This window comes from Mus caroli, unplaced genomic scaffold (genome assembly GCF_978045245.1).
Source record: "Mus caroli unplaced genomic scaffold, Mus_caroli_1 scaffold_7, whole genome shotgun sequence".
In the NCBI taxonomy this organism is placed as follows: Eukaryota; Metazoa; Chordata; class Mammalia; order Rodentia; family Muridae; genus Mus; species Mus caroli.
In genome coordinates this window covers 127503335-127518011 of record NW_028227262.1, presented here as the reverse complement: position 1 = coordinate 127518011, position 14677 = coordinate 127503335, and the positions used below count along the sequence as shown (strand labels likewise).

General features: G+C 39.7%; 1 protein-coding gene across 2 annotated transcripts in view; it reads left to right on the top strand.

Annotated features, from left to right (window-relative positions):
- Cped1 (cadherin like and PC-esterase domain containing 1) overlaps positions 1-14677 on the top strand; it is a 262923-nt gene that overhangs the window by 133923 nt on the left and 114323 nt on the right. For both annotated transcript variants that reach the window (XM_021164697.3, XM_029478163.2), the window contains exons 7-12: positions 3890-4032; positions 5026-5098; positions 6240-6407; positions 7499-7603; positions 9505-9662; positions 13113-13183. In XM_021164697.3, coding sequence (XP_021020356.1) covers positions 3890-4032; positions 5026-5098; positions 6240-6407; positions 7499-7603; positions 9505-9662; positions 13113-13183 — 718 coding nt within the window. The remainder of the gene's footprint in view (positions 1-3889; positions 4033-5025; positions 5099-6239; positions 6408-7498; positions 7604-9504; positions 9663-13112; positions 13184-14677) is intronic.

The window sequence follows — 14677 nt, the reverse complement described above, 5'->3', positions numbered from 1 at the left end:
ATCTGCGGTACAGGACTAAGCCCAGCGTCTTAGGTTCTGCCAAGGAGCTATATCCCTAGCCTAATACATTGTTTTAAAACTACACTATCTGCAAGCTGTTGTAAACAATTCCTCCAATGCTTCTATAAAGCCATATTTAGGATTCTTCCTTCAGTAACCTTACTAAACCCTGATCCTGCCTCAGATACTGGGATGTCAAAAGTAAAAGAGGTAACACCCAGCCTAAAATATCTCAGTCTAGAGAGAAGAAGAGACAAAAAGGTCAACAGGTCTGAATCAGAATAAGTAGCATGCATCAATCAAGAGCCAATCAATACGTTGAGAATAATTTGTCCAGTCTCTCATGAGGGAGTAGAAATATTGAGATGGTGATGAGGTACTCAAATCAGGTGAAGAGTCAGGACACTTTCAAAGTATTTTAAGATCTCAAATTCATAGTAAAAGGTTACCTCTAAATACTTTGGCGCATTCTCAGTCTCTCCCTTCCTTCCACCTTCAATTCATAATTGGGGTTCACTTATTCGTGTCTCCATTGCTTGAATGAATTTACGTTGTAAATGCTAACACATCTTACTGATTTTTTTTTTATACCTACAAATGAGCAATGCTGTTTAAGCTGCCCATCCTTACAACTGCGATCTCACAAGGTCATTTTTCTATCCATTTACTTAGCACTAAATTTGGGTGGTGGTGTTGCACAGACAGGAAAATGAGTAGTCTGTAAGACAGAGTAACATCGTGAGTAGCTTTACTCATTCTGTGGTTGTCCTTGCCTGTTTTGATTGGAGTTTTCAGAGAAAGGGTCTTACTGTGTACCCTAGATTGGCTGTAAAATGTTGCGGTAAAATCTCCAACCCAAATAAGCCCGTGTTAAAAAAAAAAAAAAAAAAACACAACTCAATTAATATGAATACAGGCCCTGTGCCTAGATCAGGGAGATCTACCACACACTACTACATTCCCCAGCTATGGGATTCCTTATAACTTGTGGTTTCTCCAGGCCACGTGCTTCTGCTCCATTTTCCTTCCACTTCCTCCTCTGTTGCCCTTTCTCCCCCCCCCCCACACACACACACCTCCCTGCCCCTGTCCTCCTTCTCCCCCAAAACCTATCAGCTCCACCTTCCCTTCCACTTCCCAATCACTGGCTCTAGCCTTTATTTTACAAGTTAAAATGGGCAGAAGGTTCACAAGAGGCCACCTGATTCACTCCTCATCCCAGGCAGCCCCTCGTGGGGAAGCAGAATTAGCATCAAATACAGGGCTGTCCACAGCAGTAAATGAACCATGCAAGTCAAGGGATCTTCAATATCATCTGCCTACTTTTTGCCACATGAGTTGTGGGATCAAATGTATACACCATCACACCCATTTTTTTAAAGAGTTGAGTTTTTGTTCAAGGCCCTAATTTCCTTGAGAAGTTACACTGTCTTATTTATTTAACTTAGAGATGTTGACTGTGGGTAGGATGTTGCAGTGTCATGATGAACTTACTGAAGATGCACAGTTGCAACCCCTAGCACTCAAAAAAAGTGGGGAGAGCATTATCCATCATTCTAAAAGGACAGAAGAGCTTGCTTAGTATTTAGGGTGTGTCTCCATGTTTCGAATGAGCAGCAAGGTAATGTTAAGTTGCTCCTTCTTGGATTGGTAGGGGAAAGATGACATGTCCCGAGTGGAATGTTTTTCAGGTACTGATATCAAATTGCCTCTGATTGGATGCGTTCTGCGAGGTCATCAAGCATGTGTTATTGTGCATCTGAGTACATGAAGATGCACAGATCCCAGATAATATGACAAAGGAAATATCATTAGCTTAGTCGTTCACAGTGAAAACAGAAACAGGAATTAGTTGTTCATTTAGTCTAAGTGATTCATGGGGAATAATAAATGTATTATTCTCTCTCTGGGAGACTTGCTGCAGATCTCTCTCTCTCTCTCTCTCTCTCTCTCTCTCTCTCTCACACACACACACACACACACACACACACACACACACACACTATATACCAGGTGTCCCTCCTTTTATTTATGACATGTGATGTTTGTTGACATTGTGCTGAGTAAGTTAAATAAGTATGAAGAACAGGAACTGCTATTAATCCCATGCAGTGTCCATGTGGCACAGAGCCAGAGTTGGGGTGTAACCACAGTGCCGTGAAATGTGTCCCCAGGTCACAGAATGCAGGCTTCCTACAAGATGGAAATCTTACCAAAGTGCTAATGGATTAACTGAGTAGACTCTCTGTCCACTGCTGGCTATTCTGGTTATTAATGGAGAGACGATCACCTTCACACTACGGGAGTAAATACAATCCCAAGATACTAATTTGCTGGTCTCCCATATGGAGGCCGTGATTTGACACTTAGTCTTGTACACCACATTTGCTACGCAGAACTTTTCAACATTGATACATCATTAACCTTAAACTGAGTGACACTCGGGTGACATTTATGTGGAAAGGAATGCACAAATGTCATTAGCAACCCCTTCTATATACTATGGTGAATAGAGTGAAATTTATATTGCTTTTATTTAGAATCATGCAATGTTATTCTAATTTGACTCACGGATGTTAACGATTTTACTGTTAGCATTAATTTGTTTTCTTTTAATTATACAATTACTACATTCATTTTCCTAAGTAAAACAGAAAAATACCTCAGTTGCCAGATGTCGATGATATGTTCATAGGGTCTTAACGTCTGGTCTCATTAGATTTCTGGTTTTGGCTTGTAAAAGTTTATGATTTTGTTGTTTATGTTGGGGAATTTCCCTGGCACATTTTAAAGATATGGCTACTATTTTCCACTGATTATTTCTGCCAACCTTTGTCCTTCATGATCATCACGACGGATGTTTTCCGTGTGTGAGCCTCTGCAGCTCTGACAGGTTTAGCCTCTTCTTCCAAAAGCATTCATCAAATACCTGCTGCATGTTTTCTCAAAAAATATTTTTTGTTCTTTATCTTTGAAAGCCCATGTTTATCTAGAGAAAGTCTGTGACTCAGTAAGACTTGGTTTATATTTTTGAAAAATATTGACATGAAATGTAATGCTAAGCATCTTCAAAAGGTAGTTTTGTCTGATGACTCATAATATTTAAGGAAATAAGGATGGCTGTTTGTGAGGCTAACAGTATTGTAGACAAGAAGACATAGACACTTGAGTTTCTCCTCCTCCTTAATACCACCTTATCTTGTCCATCACAGGAAATCTTGGATTAAAACATTATCCCAGTCCTGTGATTCTCCCAGGTTGTTCTCTGGCTGTTCAGGTTGCCCCCAGAAAAAAAAATGAGATAAAGGGAAACAACTTTGAAAGATATTTTTATTCTGATATAGTCAGAAAATTGGTCATTAAAAACCAAATAGTTTTATCGTTTATACTGGTTTTCCAATATTTTTTTCTGTGTTGGGCACACAGCTCTCTTGTGAGTGGGTATTAGCCTCATTGTAAAGCAAGGAAACACAAATTTGAGGAGAGAGTCAGAAGTCCACTCTCCTGACTAACAGAGCTACAAGTCAAGCCACAGAGCTCAGATTGCGACCCTGACACTACTTTAGGTGCACTCTCCTTCCAATGATTCCATACTATAAGAAAAATGGAAAGAGAATGCTAAGCTAAGTTGTAAGGTATTTGAACCTTTCTCTTTTTCTTTGTGACTTAAATGAAAAATGTTTAAATCTTAGATTCTCACATTTTTCTATTTAAAGGGATTTTTTCTTGTTTTTTTTTGTTTGTTTGTTTTGGTTTGGTTTGTTTGTTTGTTTGTTTTGACATGGAGACCTAACCTAAAGGATCACTTCCTATCACTGACCTTAGAAACAATAGGCAGATAGAAATTTATTTTGCCATGTCAATTTTTTGGTTTTTTTTTTCCCCCCAGCTGCAGATGTTTTTTGAGACATTCCTGAGGACCAGTTCACCTCTGCAAGCACTGGACAGCATGAAGGAAGCCATTAGCAAGCTCCTGTTGGTAGCTGAGGTGTTTAGTGACGCATCTACTCTGGGACCAAAGACCTTCAATAGGTGAGCAAGAGACAGAGAAAGACAGAGTCAGAGACAGAGACAGAGACAGAGACAGAGACAGAGACAGGCAGGCAGGGATTGAGGGAAGGAGGGAAGAAGGGAGGAAGACTCTAAAATTTATTAGTGAAAAACTTAATTATGGAAAGTAAATAGTACTTGGAAAATTGTATGTCACCACATTATAATATGATCTTTTAAACATACATGGCCTAATTTACAGATTCTAAGACTTCAGAGTTTGGTACATGCCATTTTTGTATCCAAATAGTGAGAAGAAATAAAATTCAGGGTTTATCATATTATTATCATCATCATCATCATAGTCATAATCATTTTTTTTTCAGCAATCTCACTTTGCGACATACACTAGCCTTGGACTTATGATTCTCCTGTCTCCACTTCCTAAGTGCTGGGTCTACAAGCTTGTGCTTGGATCCTAAAATTAATTTGGAATTGTAGACAACTTTAAAGTATTTTCAGCAAATAAACTAAGTATTGGCTGCATATAACTTTGCCTAGATGTAATGCATTTTGTTCTCAAATGCCCTAATGATTTCAGATGCTGAGGAAGAAACAAAAGCTTTTGATAGGAAAATGTGGTCACCTCTGTTCTCAGACCTCAGCTTCTTTGACTGTAGCTTATTTGCTTTATTCTAAGGAAATGTTAACTCTAGTTTTCCAAAAAGAGAGAGGTACTCCTTCCCACACTTTCTGCACTCGTCAGTGTTAAAAATGACCATATCAGGGTTCTCATGGAATAACATCATTAGCTACTGTGGTGTATCATGCAAAATGGAGGCCTATTTGCATTTTCTTTACTGAACCACGGAGATTCAACCCCACAATCCCTTTCATGTAATTCCCTATTATGCATGCCACTGACCTTTTAACTTATTGAAATTTAATAGTATCAATTATTAACAATATTACAATAGCAGAGTAAGTGTAGCTAAAAGACTCTGATGTCCCGTTACTTTGTTCTTTCCCTTCCAGATGTATACAGTGTTTTCAGCTTTTAACCTTTGATGTTGGTTATGGAGATTCGGGATATCCTGTGGTGCTCCAGGTGAGTGAGCAGGATGAAGGGTGTGTATTGGGGGGTGAGAGTGTGTTTTCATTTACCGCTACCAGTTGGTTAAATAATAACTAGCGTTGCAGTCAGTACAGGCTGACGCGGCCCTGGCTCCTAACAAGTGGGGAATCTGTGAACTCTAATAACACACCAGGACAGACACCAAGTTCCCTGTAGTTCCCCAAATTCATGAACAAAGATGGTATTAAGTCAAATACGTGTTCGTGGAGAAAAGCAAGACATATCGATAATAGCAAACAGGTGACTCAGGGACTTTCGTGGTGCTGTGAAAAGATAACTCTGTCCTTGGCCTCCATTTTAATTAAGAAATCTGTGGGGACTAGACAGACTGCTCACTGGCAGAATTCTTGCCTGGAAAACACTAGGTTGTAGGTTTTATCCTAGCAATATAAATAAACAAATTAGTTTTAAAATTTAATTTAAAGGCATAGAAAGTCCTGTGTATTTTTAAAATGTTTTTCTGGTATATGTACCTATAAATGCGAGGGTTTTTCTTTTTAGTTTTCTTTGAGGTATAACTCTTTAAGATCACAGCATATTTTTTTTCAGATCTCAGCATATTTTTCTTCTAAGCAGCCTTCAGTGGTAAAGATTTTAAAAATTGATTCCATTAACTTATTTTTTAAAAGCTGTCTATTGAGCTATAAAGTGGGAAGGTACAGGAAAGAAAATAATATAATGGGTAACCAGAGTTCAACTCCACCAATATTTACTTTTTTCCCAAACTATAATATTTGCAGCTTTAAGATTCTTCTATAAAATTTTCAATCTTACAGAATCTTTAAGTGGCCATTCACTTTTAAAATGTAATAGTAGACATTAAACTTTTAAAAACGCGTGTTTGGGGAAGGATGTCATGTCTTATCTTCCGTGGAGAAATATACGTGAGCTATAAAGCGTTTCAAGATAAATGAACGCACTGTTGAAATGACTCAAGCTACCTTAAAAGATTGGCATCTTCCTTCATCAGCAACAGTCCTCACGTTTACAAAACTGTTAGCTTCCAGAAGACCACTAGATGGCAGCTCTGGTCCACAATCCAACCTGAAATAAGCCAGGCCTTAAGGGCTCCTTTCACTGTACTGGCTCCCCTCCCTCCTCTCTTCCTTCAAAGGTACATGAACATTTACATTTTCACGATGATGAGAATTTCAGCGCGGAGGACCAAAATGCGGAAAGAATTCTTTTAAGGGATACTTTCGACTTCCTCTTCTCCAATACGTCTTCACTGTCCATGGTTTCTGAGATGTTGCGGAGGCGTGACCCAGCAGGTGCATTCGTGGTAAGCTCACACTTGCACACTGACAAGCGGTTTCGCAGTCACCCGTTATTTTTATTGTGTGATTTAATACTTTACTTGAAACTAATTTGTAATTATTACCTATTATTGTGAGCTTCTGGATTTTTTTTTTTCTGGTCTAAGGAGCAACATTGTTTTATATTGACTCAGTGGGCCTGTAAACGGTTATGAAGAAAATTATGTAAAAAAGCTCACAGATGTTGAGGAATGTTCATGGATACTTTGAAACAATGGTATGTTTATACACTTTAGGACACTTCACAGAGGCTCTTAGAACTCTTTAAAGGCAATCTAGGATGCCAGGGTACTCCAGGATGACTTCAGGGGAACTGATCTAAAACATTAATTTGTTTAAATATTCATGACTGTTAGCACTGTAAGCTAGATGCTGACAACCAGGGTGGAGTGTTTCAGAGGAGTGTGGATTTTTTTTAATGGTAGGCTAGCACAATGGTTATACACTAAAAAAAAAATCTGTACAGGTTACCATAGTATATTCCTCCATGTCTTTTTTTTTTTGAACCCCATATTTGGAGAATTTGGAAGAAGAGAATGTAAAAATTCTCACAAAGGTACTGATAGTGTCTGTCATACACGCCTCTTCCCAGAGCATCACTCCATCTCAGGGTCACACTAGGAGGCAAATACTTGTGTGGAAACCTGGGCTGGGAGGTGCACTTGCAAGTCTATGAAACCCTCTGCCGGCAGTGATCAGCACTGGGGCTTCCTGCACAGATGCTCTGAGATATTTTCACCTCTAGAGCGCTCAGTAGGCCCAAGGGGAACCTTGCATTCCTAAACTGTGGTCCCACACATCCTGTCTCCTGAACTCACAGCCCCTACCCCCCCCCCTTACTACCAAGGTACTGTTGGCTTAGCTCAGACAGTTAGTTTTATCAAGTTTTTTTTTTTTTTAAATCTTTGGATAGTGTTGTGATAACATATCATTTCTGTGAATTCTATAACTTTAATAAGCTTAGCTGTTACAGAGTTTGATCTATTAAGGAGTGAGGAAAGATGGGTTGACTGGTTCCAAGTCACTTAATGCTTTTTTTTTTTTCTACCCTTTCTAGGACGGAAACTATCAAAAGGAATTAAATCAGTGCCTGTCATTCGAGGAAATTCACTCAATTAGGACTTTTGTAAAGGAACTTGGGCGTTTGGGACAATTCCAACTGGTAAAACAAAAGTGACATTTCTTTCCACTTGGTGACTGACATTATGATATTAATAGATTAGCCATAAACTGTCCAATTTTCCCCTTCAAACCACACACAGATATTTCTTTACAACGCTTTTGTAAGCTATTTCCGTCCTTTGGGGGAGATGTCTATGCCTTGCTTTAAGAGTTTGCTAATAACATGGACTTTACCAGAAGTAACGGATATGACATCACAGTAGCTGCCAGGGTGTCACAGGTCTCTGGGGAAGATGTTGCTATATTTCCAAGGACTTTCATTCTTAGCTTTGGGGCGTGTACAAGCAGCCAATATTTGTTACTTTTCAATTACTCTTTTGAGGAAAATTAAACATAATCTATTATAATAAGACTTTTTAAAACAGCCTAATCTTAATTGGTAGTAACAAAATCACAGGGGTCCAATAATAGAATATATGTTAATAGTATCCTCATAGCAGCTCTTGCAAGTTTCAATCCTTAAAAGGGCATGCTTTGCTCACCCTGGTATTTTTGGGATATCAATTTATTGGTCAATATCAAAGCTTCGGTAATTACACATGACTGTCCATGTCTAATGCGTTTTCTTTCATTTCTGCCACTAATGTAGACTACAGAAAATGATTTATATTTTACTTGATATGTCTTTGTATAAAACTATGTTCAAATAGTATTTCAAATTAATTGTTGAGGTACCAATGTGATGCAAGGTTCAAAGATTCCTTGTAGCTCTTTCAGCCTGTATACATAGGTTACTTATGTGAATTTTAACCAGAAGACCAAGCTAACCAACAAAACACTGACATACTGTGTACAACTCAGCCCCATAGTATAGAGGACTGAGAGTAAACCTTATGAACCTAAGACAATGTTACCAATATACTTATTATCTTAATTGGTTTACATGTATTAAATAACAGTCTAGTTCAATGGTTTAGGTACCCACTCACCTGTAGGAACTTTTCACTCGTGATACTGTAATGCAATCGGCCTCTGCTGAAACAGGAGAAGCAAAGGAACAAGGGAAACCCTCAGTTTCTTGACTCAGAGTAGAGGCAAGATAACCAGTTTCCTCTTTTTGTGGGATTCGTAGTTCTCAGCCTGGCATACTTTGCTTGTAGCACAAAAGGATTTCTCTATTTCCCCCACTGCCTGACTTCCTCTATTACCACACCATTTTCAGGGTTTGATTGCTGGAAAGGAGAGATCCATTTATAGTCACTGAAAAAGAAGGGGGGAAAAAGTGACTCCACTGGGAAATACGATCATCAACTACTTTTATAATGCATTTAAAAAGCAACCTTTAAAAGCCTCAAAAAAGTACCAAAGTTTAAATTATAACGGTGACCAATAGATCCAATAGAGTCTCTCTCTCTCTCTCTCTCTCTCTCTCTCTCTCTCTCTCTCTCTCTCTCTCTCTCTCTCTCTCTCGTGTGTGTGTCTTTGTGTCTGTGTGTGTGCATGTGTGTGTGTATGTGTGTACAAGCGTATACCAGTAAGAATGGCGATCAGAAGAGAACCCCCGCTGTCATTCCGCATGTGCTATCTGCCTCATTTTCTAAGATCGTCTCTCATTGGCTCAGGACTCATCAAGTAGTCTGGGCTGGCCATTCAGTGACTGATGGGGTCCATGAGTCTCTACTTCCTTTGCTGGATGTTGAATGACGTCATACTTGGCTTTCTTCTGGTGTCTGGAGATCTAACTGGGGTCTTCATGCTTTCATTGCATCGGTATTACCCTCCCAGCTCGTGACCAGCAGGGTTTTAATAAATAATTGCTTGGCCAAACAATATCCAACTAAATATAATCAGTATCCGTAATACTACATTTTGAATTACTTTTCAGAGTTTCAACTCATCTTTTTTGTTCTGCTAATGTTTTCTTTGAATATTTCTTCTCAGCTCTTCCCGTCCAGTGTTCCTGGGATTCGGTCTCTGATGGGTGAATTTTATGATATGTCAACTCCTGGCTCAGTCCTGTCCCAGTACTGGTCCCTTTTAAATGTATTTGAACAATTTTGGCTCATGAATAAAAAGGCACAGCTACATCCACTGGAATGGTAAGAGAGCCACAAATCTGAATTGCGCAATCAAAAAAAAAATCTTAAGTCTGAAAGATTGATTTCAAAAGGCTTTGCCTACATTAAAGCGAGCAACAACAACAACAACAAAAAGAAGTATGCCCAAAAATTCATGGTCTGGAAAATAAATGACTTTCAAGCACTGAAACCATAATGGTTCTGGTGGTCATCAGACTCTGTAACAAATAAAAAAAGACGTCCAGCAGTTCCAAACGAAGATGTGACTCTATTACAAAGTAATGTTTAAAATTAAACATTCCAGTACCATTTCACCTTGTGATCCATACCTTTGGATTACTGAAGCATCTGCAAGATTAGACGGGGCTTGTGTTATGAGCCATCCATCATCCTGGAGCTAGATACAGCAGGCACATTTATTTGGACGTGAGAAAGGCATGGCTTTATTCTGAATAAAAAAATAATAATCTAATTTTATAAATCTATACTGTGCTTCATTTGGCTTGCTTTTAGAGAATGCTTTCCCATCTTCACTTCCACTCGAATGAGAGGTAACCGTGAGGGGACAGGCAGGTGAGAGATTGATGCCTCCAGTAGCTGGCAAAGGGGATGCACTTAAAGTTTTGCCGTTCTTTAATATGGATAGAATTAAGAGAGCATTTGATTTTTCTACTGCCAGGAAAACAGAATTAGACCTAAGCCTCCCAGGGAGATGAAAGACTAAGGGACATGACACTCCTTTATGTCCCTTCCAGTCACTGTTGGGAATAGCTTCAGCAATGTTCCCTTATCCTTTATTTCCTTCTGTGTCAGGAGACAGTGACTATAAGAAACTCTCTTGTAATTAAAAATACAAATAGTCATGTATGTGAGGACTTCTTAGAATATCTCCTCACATTAACATTCACTTTGATTGCAAAAGCTTATAATGTTGGCTTTATTCCCTCAAATTGTCAAAAGAGGTTTTTTTCCCTGGGTGCTTAGAAATTGTTTTAAATGCTACAATGTAAAGCTACCTTTTATACTTAACCTCTACTTGAATCATCCAAGACTGCCTTATACATCAGTATAGATACACAAAGAACAGATACAAATTCCCAAAGAGTCTGTATTGTCTTTGACATTTAGTCAGCTCCCCAGAGATTTGCGAGCTTTAGAACTTTCATTCCCTGTTGAAGTTATCTCCAGGTTCTCATAGCAGATCAGGTTCAACAATCCAGTGATTAAAATGAGAAGACTGAAATCTCTTGCCTTAGAGAAATGTAATAATGGTCACCGTTGAGTATAATTATAAAGGATAGGAACCATTCTGAATCGCACAAAGGCAGACCAAAAAAAGTCCCAGCTTTATAGTGTACTGATGATAGTGGGCAAAGCAAGTCCTTAAGACTCAGTTTCTTTGCATGTAATTATGACTTAGGCTGCCTAACTTGTATTATTCCAGGAGGGTGACCTAAGAAAGCTGCTGTACGTGTCACACTGAGGTGCAGATAGGTGGTGGGAAGCACTGTATCTTCCCTTCTGTGTTCCTGTGCCACTCAGAGGCCACTTTAGCATCTATGGTGAGGGCACAGTTTCTTTATAAGGAAATCCACGTGTTCAAAAACAAGCTCTCTACATTAATGCTGACAGAAGTCTATTTCTGATATTTATCAAAAGTCAAGTAGCATAGCGCTCCTAGAAATGCATCTTAAAGTACTCAGCTTAAATTATCTTTACTGATTTCACAGTCAGTATGTATATCTCATGATCATTCATGCTCTATTACAAGGAGGATGGTACTTCTCATATAAATGTGAGGGAGGATCAGATTCTAAGACAAACCAGCAGCTTAAGACATCAGCTCACACCAATACTTGCATACTGACCTTCAGAACACACATACAGAACAACCATTGTTCTGCACTTTTCTTCAGCACTTGGATCTAATGACTTCATCTTTCCTTAGAAATACAGAGAGGGCATTTGCTTGTGGCACGACAGTGGAGTAAGAAAAGATAGAGTCAGAACGTCAGCAGTGGTGGGTAACATGCACGAGACCGAAGGCTCAATCTAAGAGGCGTGGGGGGGTCTTCCTTAATTTTCATGCTCCTGGAAATAGAGTAGCATATGGACTTTGCTCTGTGGAAATGTTTTCTGAGAAAATAGATACAAATTCAAAATTATCTATTCACACACACACACACACAAACCATTCTAGGAAAAAAAAAAACTACACAATGCTTTTGTGTACAAGTTCTCGCTCCATTAAGACAGCCACACTTCCATAACTCAGCTCATGGGAATTTCAGGACTGTGTCTCTTGAATGAGTCTCCTAGACGTTCTTCTTCATGGCATACTCTTAGTTTTGTTTTGTTTTTTGTTTGTTTGTTTAATTTAGATGTCAGCTAGATTCATCTCCTTAGTAGAGAGATTTTTTGACTCCCAGCAAAAATAAAGGTAAAAACTACTGAAAAATCTCATCACTATCAAAAACTTCCTATCTCCTGCTACCTAGGAATCCTTTTTCTGTTACTCCATCCCTTGGAAGGAGTCACTGCATTTTTGTGTCCATTTTGATGTGTACCCTAAAGGAGAACAGGTTTTAGGAAATGATAGAAATACCAGTTAGCAGTCAGTGAAATTTTTTAAATGCCTAGGTTTTATTTTATTTTAATTTTTTAAGACTTCCTGTCTGCTGCTGCTGAGATGCCCTGCTGACTTTCGTGCTGCTGCCGTGCTCAGCACAGTTTGTGGCACTAGCCATTTATCTGATTCTCACAGTGTTCCTGCGTAGAGTAAATACTATTTATTATCTCCATTTTAATGGGGTGACAGACACTAACGCGTCATCCTATCACAGGAAAGGCACGTCAAGGGCTAGAGACCACAGGGCCCCGTGTTCTCCATTATCCAGACCAGACAAATTTCTGACTGCCGTTTAGGTTATTTTATGTGCAGTTTTAAGGACTTAAGGGTTCATCCAGCTGAGTGTTTGGTTACTTCTACAACGCAGTGATCGTGCCAAGATATAAACAACCTCTGCCATCTCTGTGGGTTACCAGGGAGGGTAAGAACACATGCTTTGGCAACACCAGTTGTTTCCTATAGCCACGCCTGTTTCTCTAATTTTGTGTACGATCTCAGGCTGTGCCTCAGGACTTTCTTGGCTTCAAAGCTATGGAATGTTAGGCAAGAATCCCAGTGAAAATGTGCATTTTTGAGTCACCTCTGTTGGATCCTGGCTTTCGGAGGTTTCTCAGCTTTCTGCTAGAGAGTGACTGATTTTTTTATTATTATTATTACTTGTTTTCTTCAACTATGCATTGACTGATTAGACATGATAAGATCTTGCCTCACTGGAGGCAAGATAGGATATTGTAGAGTGAAAGCTACCATTTCTTGTCTTCACCAAAATAACTGTGCTCACCTGGGACTAGGGACAGTGTGTCACCTTGCTGACCTGGACTTGCTCTGCACTGTATCTACAGGAATTCTCCAACAAGAAATGAGACCATTGAGGAACCACCCAGGTCACTGGAAGGAATCCAAAGTGGAAAAGGTAAATGCATATAGTCCCACATATGACAGCATAAAGAAAGGAAGCACCTGGCTAATAAAATGCATACTTAAAAATGATTAAATCTGTTAGCGATCAAACCCAAAACTTAAACTAGGAAGTGATCATTTTTCTCCTGAAAATTGGACTTTTCTTCTTATAGAGAGGAGAAGAGCGAGAGGCAGTGAGCATTCTCATAACGATGGTAAATGTGTACATGTTAAGGGCCTACTCGAGAGCTTAAGAAGTATGGTTTAAAAGTTACTCTTGGAGCTTTGGCACTCGGCGCGATAATACATGCTTGGTGCGCTGTGGCTCTAGGCGCACTCCTTAATGCACAAGAATAGGTCATTTAGTTGAATAAAATGTATCCTTACAGAACAGAGATCCTACTGCTAAATATTTGTTCTCAGAAAATCATCAAGAATATGTGTAGTTCTCAAACAAGTATCCTTGAAACTCAGTGACGGGCCTGAAACCAAAATTCTGCTTAGAAGATTTAATGCAGCCCACCCCCCTCCCCCATCCCCGGAGAACCACACAGTATTAGGCAAATTCCCAGTTATAACAGGGATTCCTTAATTAAAAGAAATAGATATACTGATGGATCATTTTCCTTAATATTTTCTTCTTGTATGACAAAATTAGATGTTGCTTTTTTTAACTCTTCCCTCATATGTTACACCCTGATATCCATTTCTCCTTCTGCAGTCTCTCTCACACACACACACACACCTCCCCTCGCCCACAGATCCACTCACATTCCACCTCCCCTCAGAAAAGAGCAGGCCTCTCAGGATCATCAAGCAAACACAACATAACAACCGACAATAAGACCAGGCACATGCCATCACTTCAAGACTGGATGAGGCAACCCAGCTGGAGAAGGGTCCCACATTCGGGCAAAAAGAGTCAGAGACAGCCCCTGCTCCCTGTTAGAGATCCCAAAAGAACACCAAGCTACTCAGCCATAACATGTATGCAGAGGAACTAAGCCAGATGGCATCCCTGTCAGTAGATTCTATGGGTTGTGTTCCTGTGGTGTCCCCTCTGGTTCCTTCCATCCTTCCTCTCCCTCTGCGGGATGCTCTGAGCTCCTCCTAGTGTTTGCCTGTAGGACTCTGCTCCCATCAGTTCCCGGATGAAGTCTCTCTGTCATTTTTAAAGATTCTGCTCTGGCCCCAGAACACTGCAGGCAGGACAAACTATAGGTGGAAGGTTTTGCGGCTGCATTGATATTCACTTAAACCTAGCCTGGTTACATATGATGGCTGGCTGGGGCTCTGTGTCCCCATTACTACGAGTTTTTGCTAGGGTTACTTTTATAGATTCTATTGCACTGGGTTTTTACCTCACATCAGAAATGATTCCCGATTCCTGTACTTTCTCCCAGTATCCAACCCCCCCCCACACACACACCTGATCCCTTCTGTTCCCAACCCCACCCGCCCCCCAGTCCGCCAGTAAAATCTATTTTATTTTTCATGTCCAGGCAGA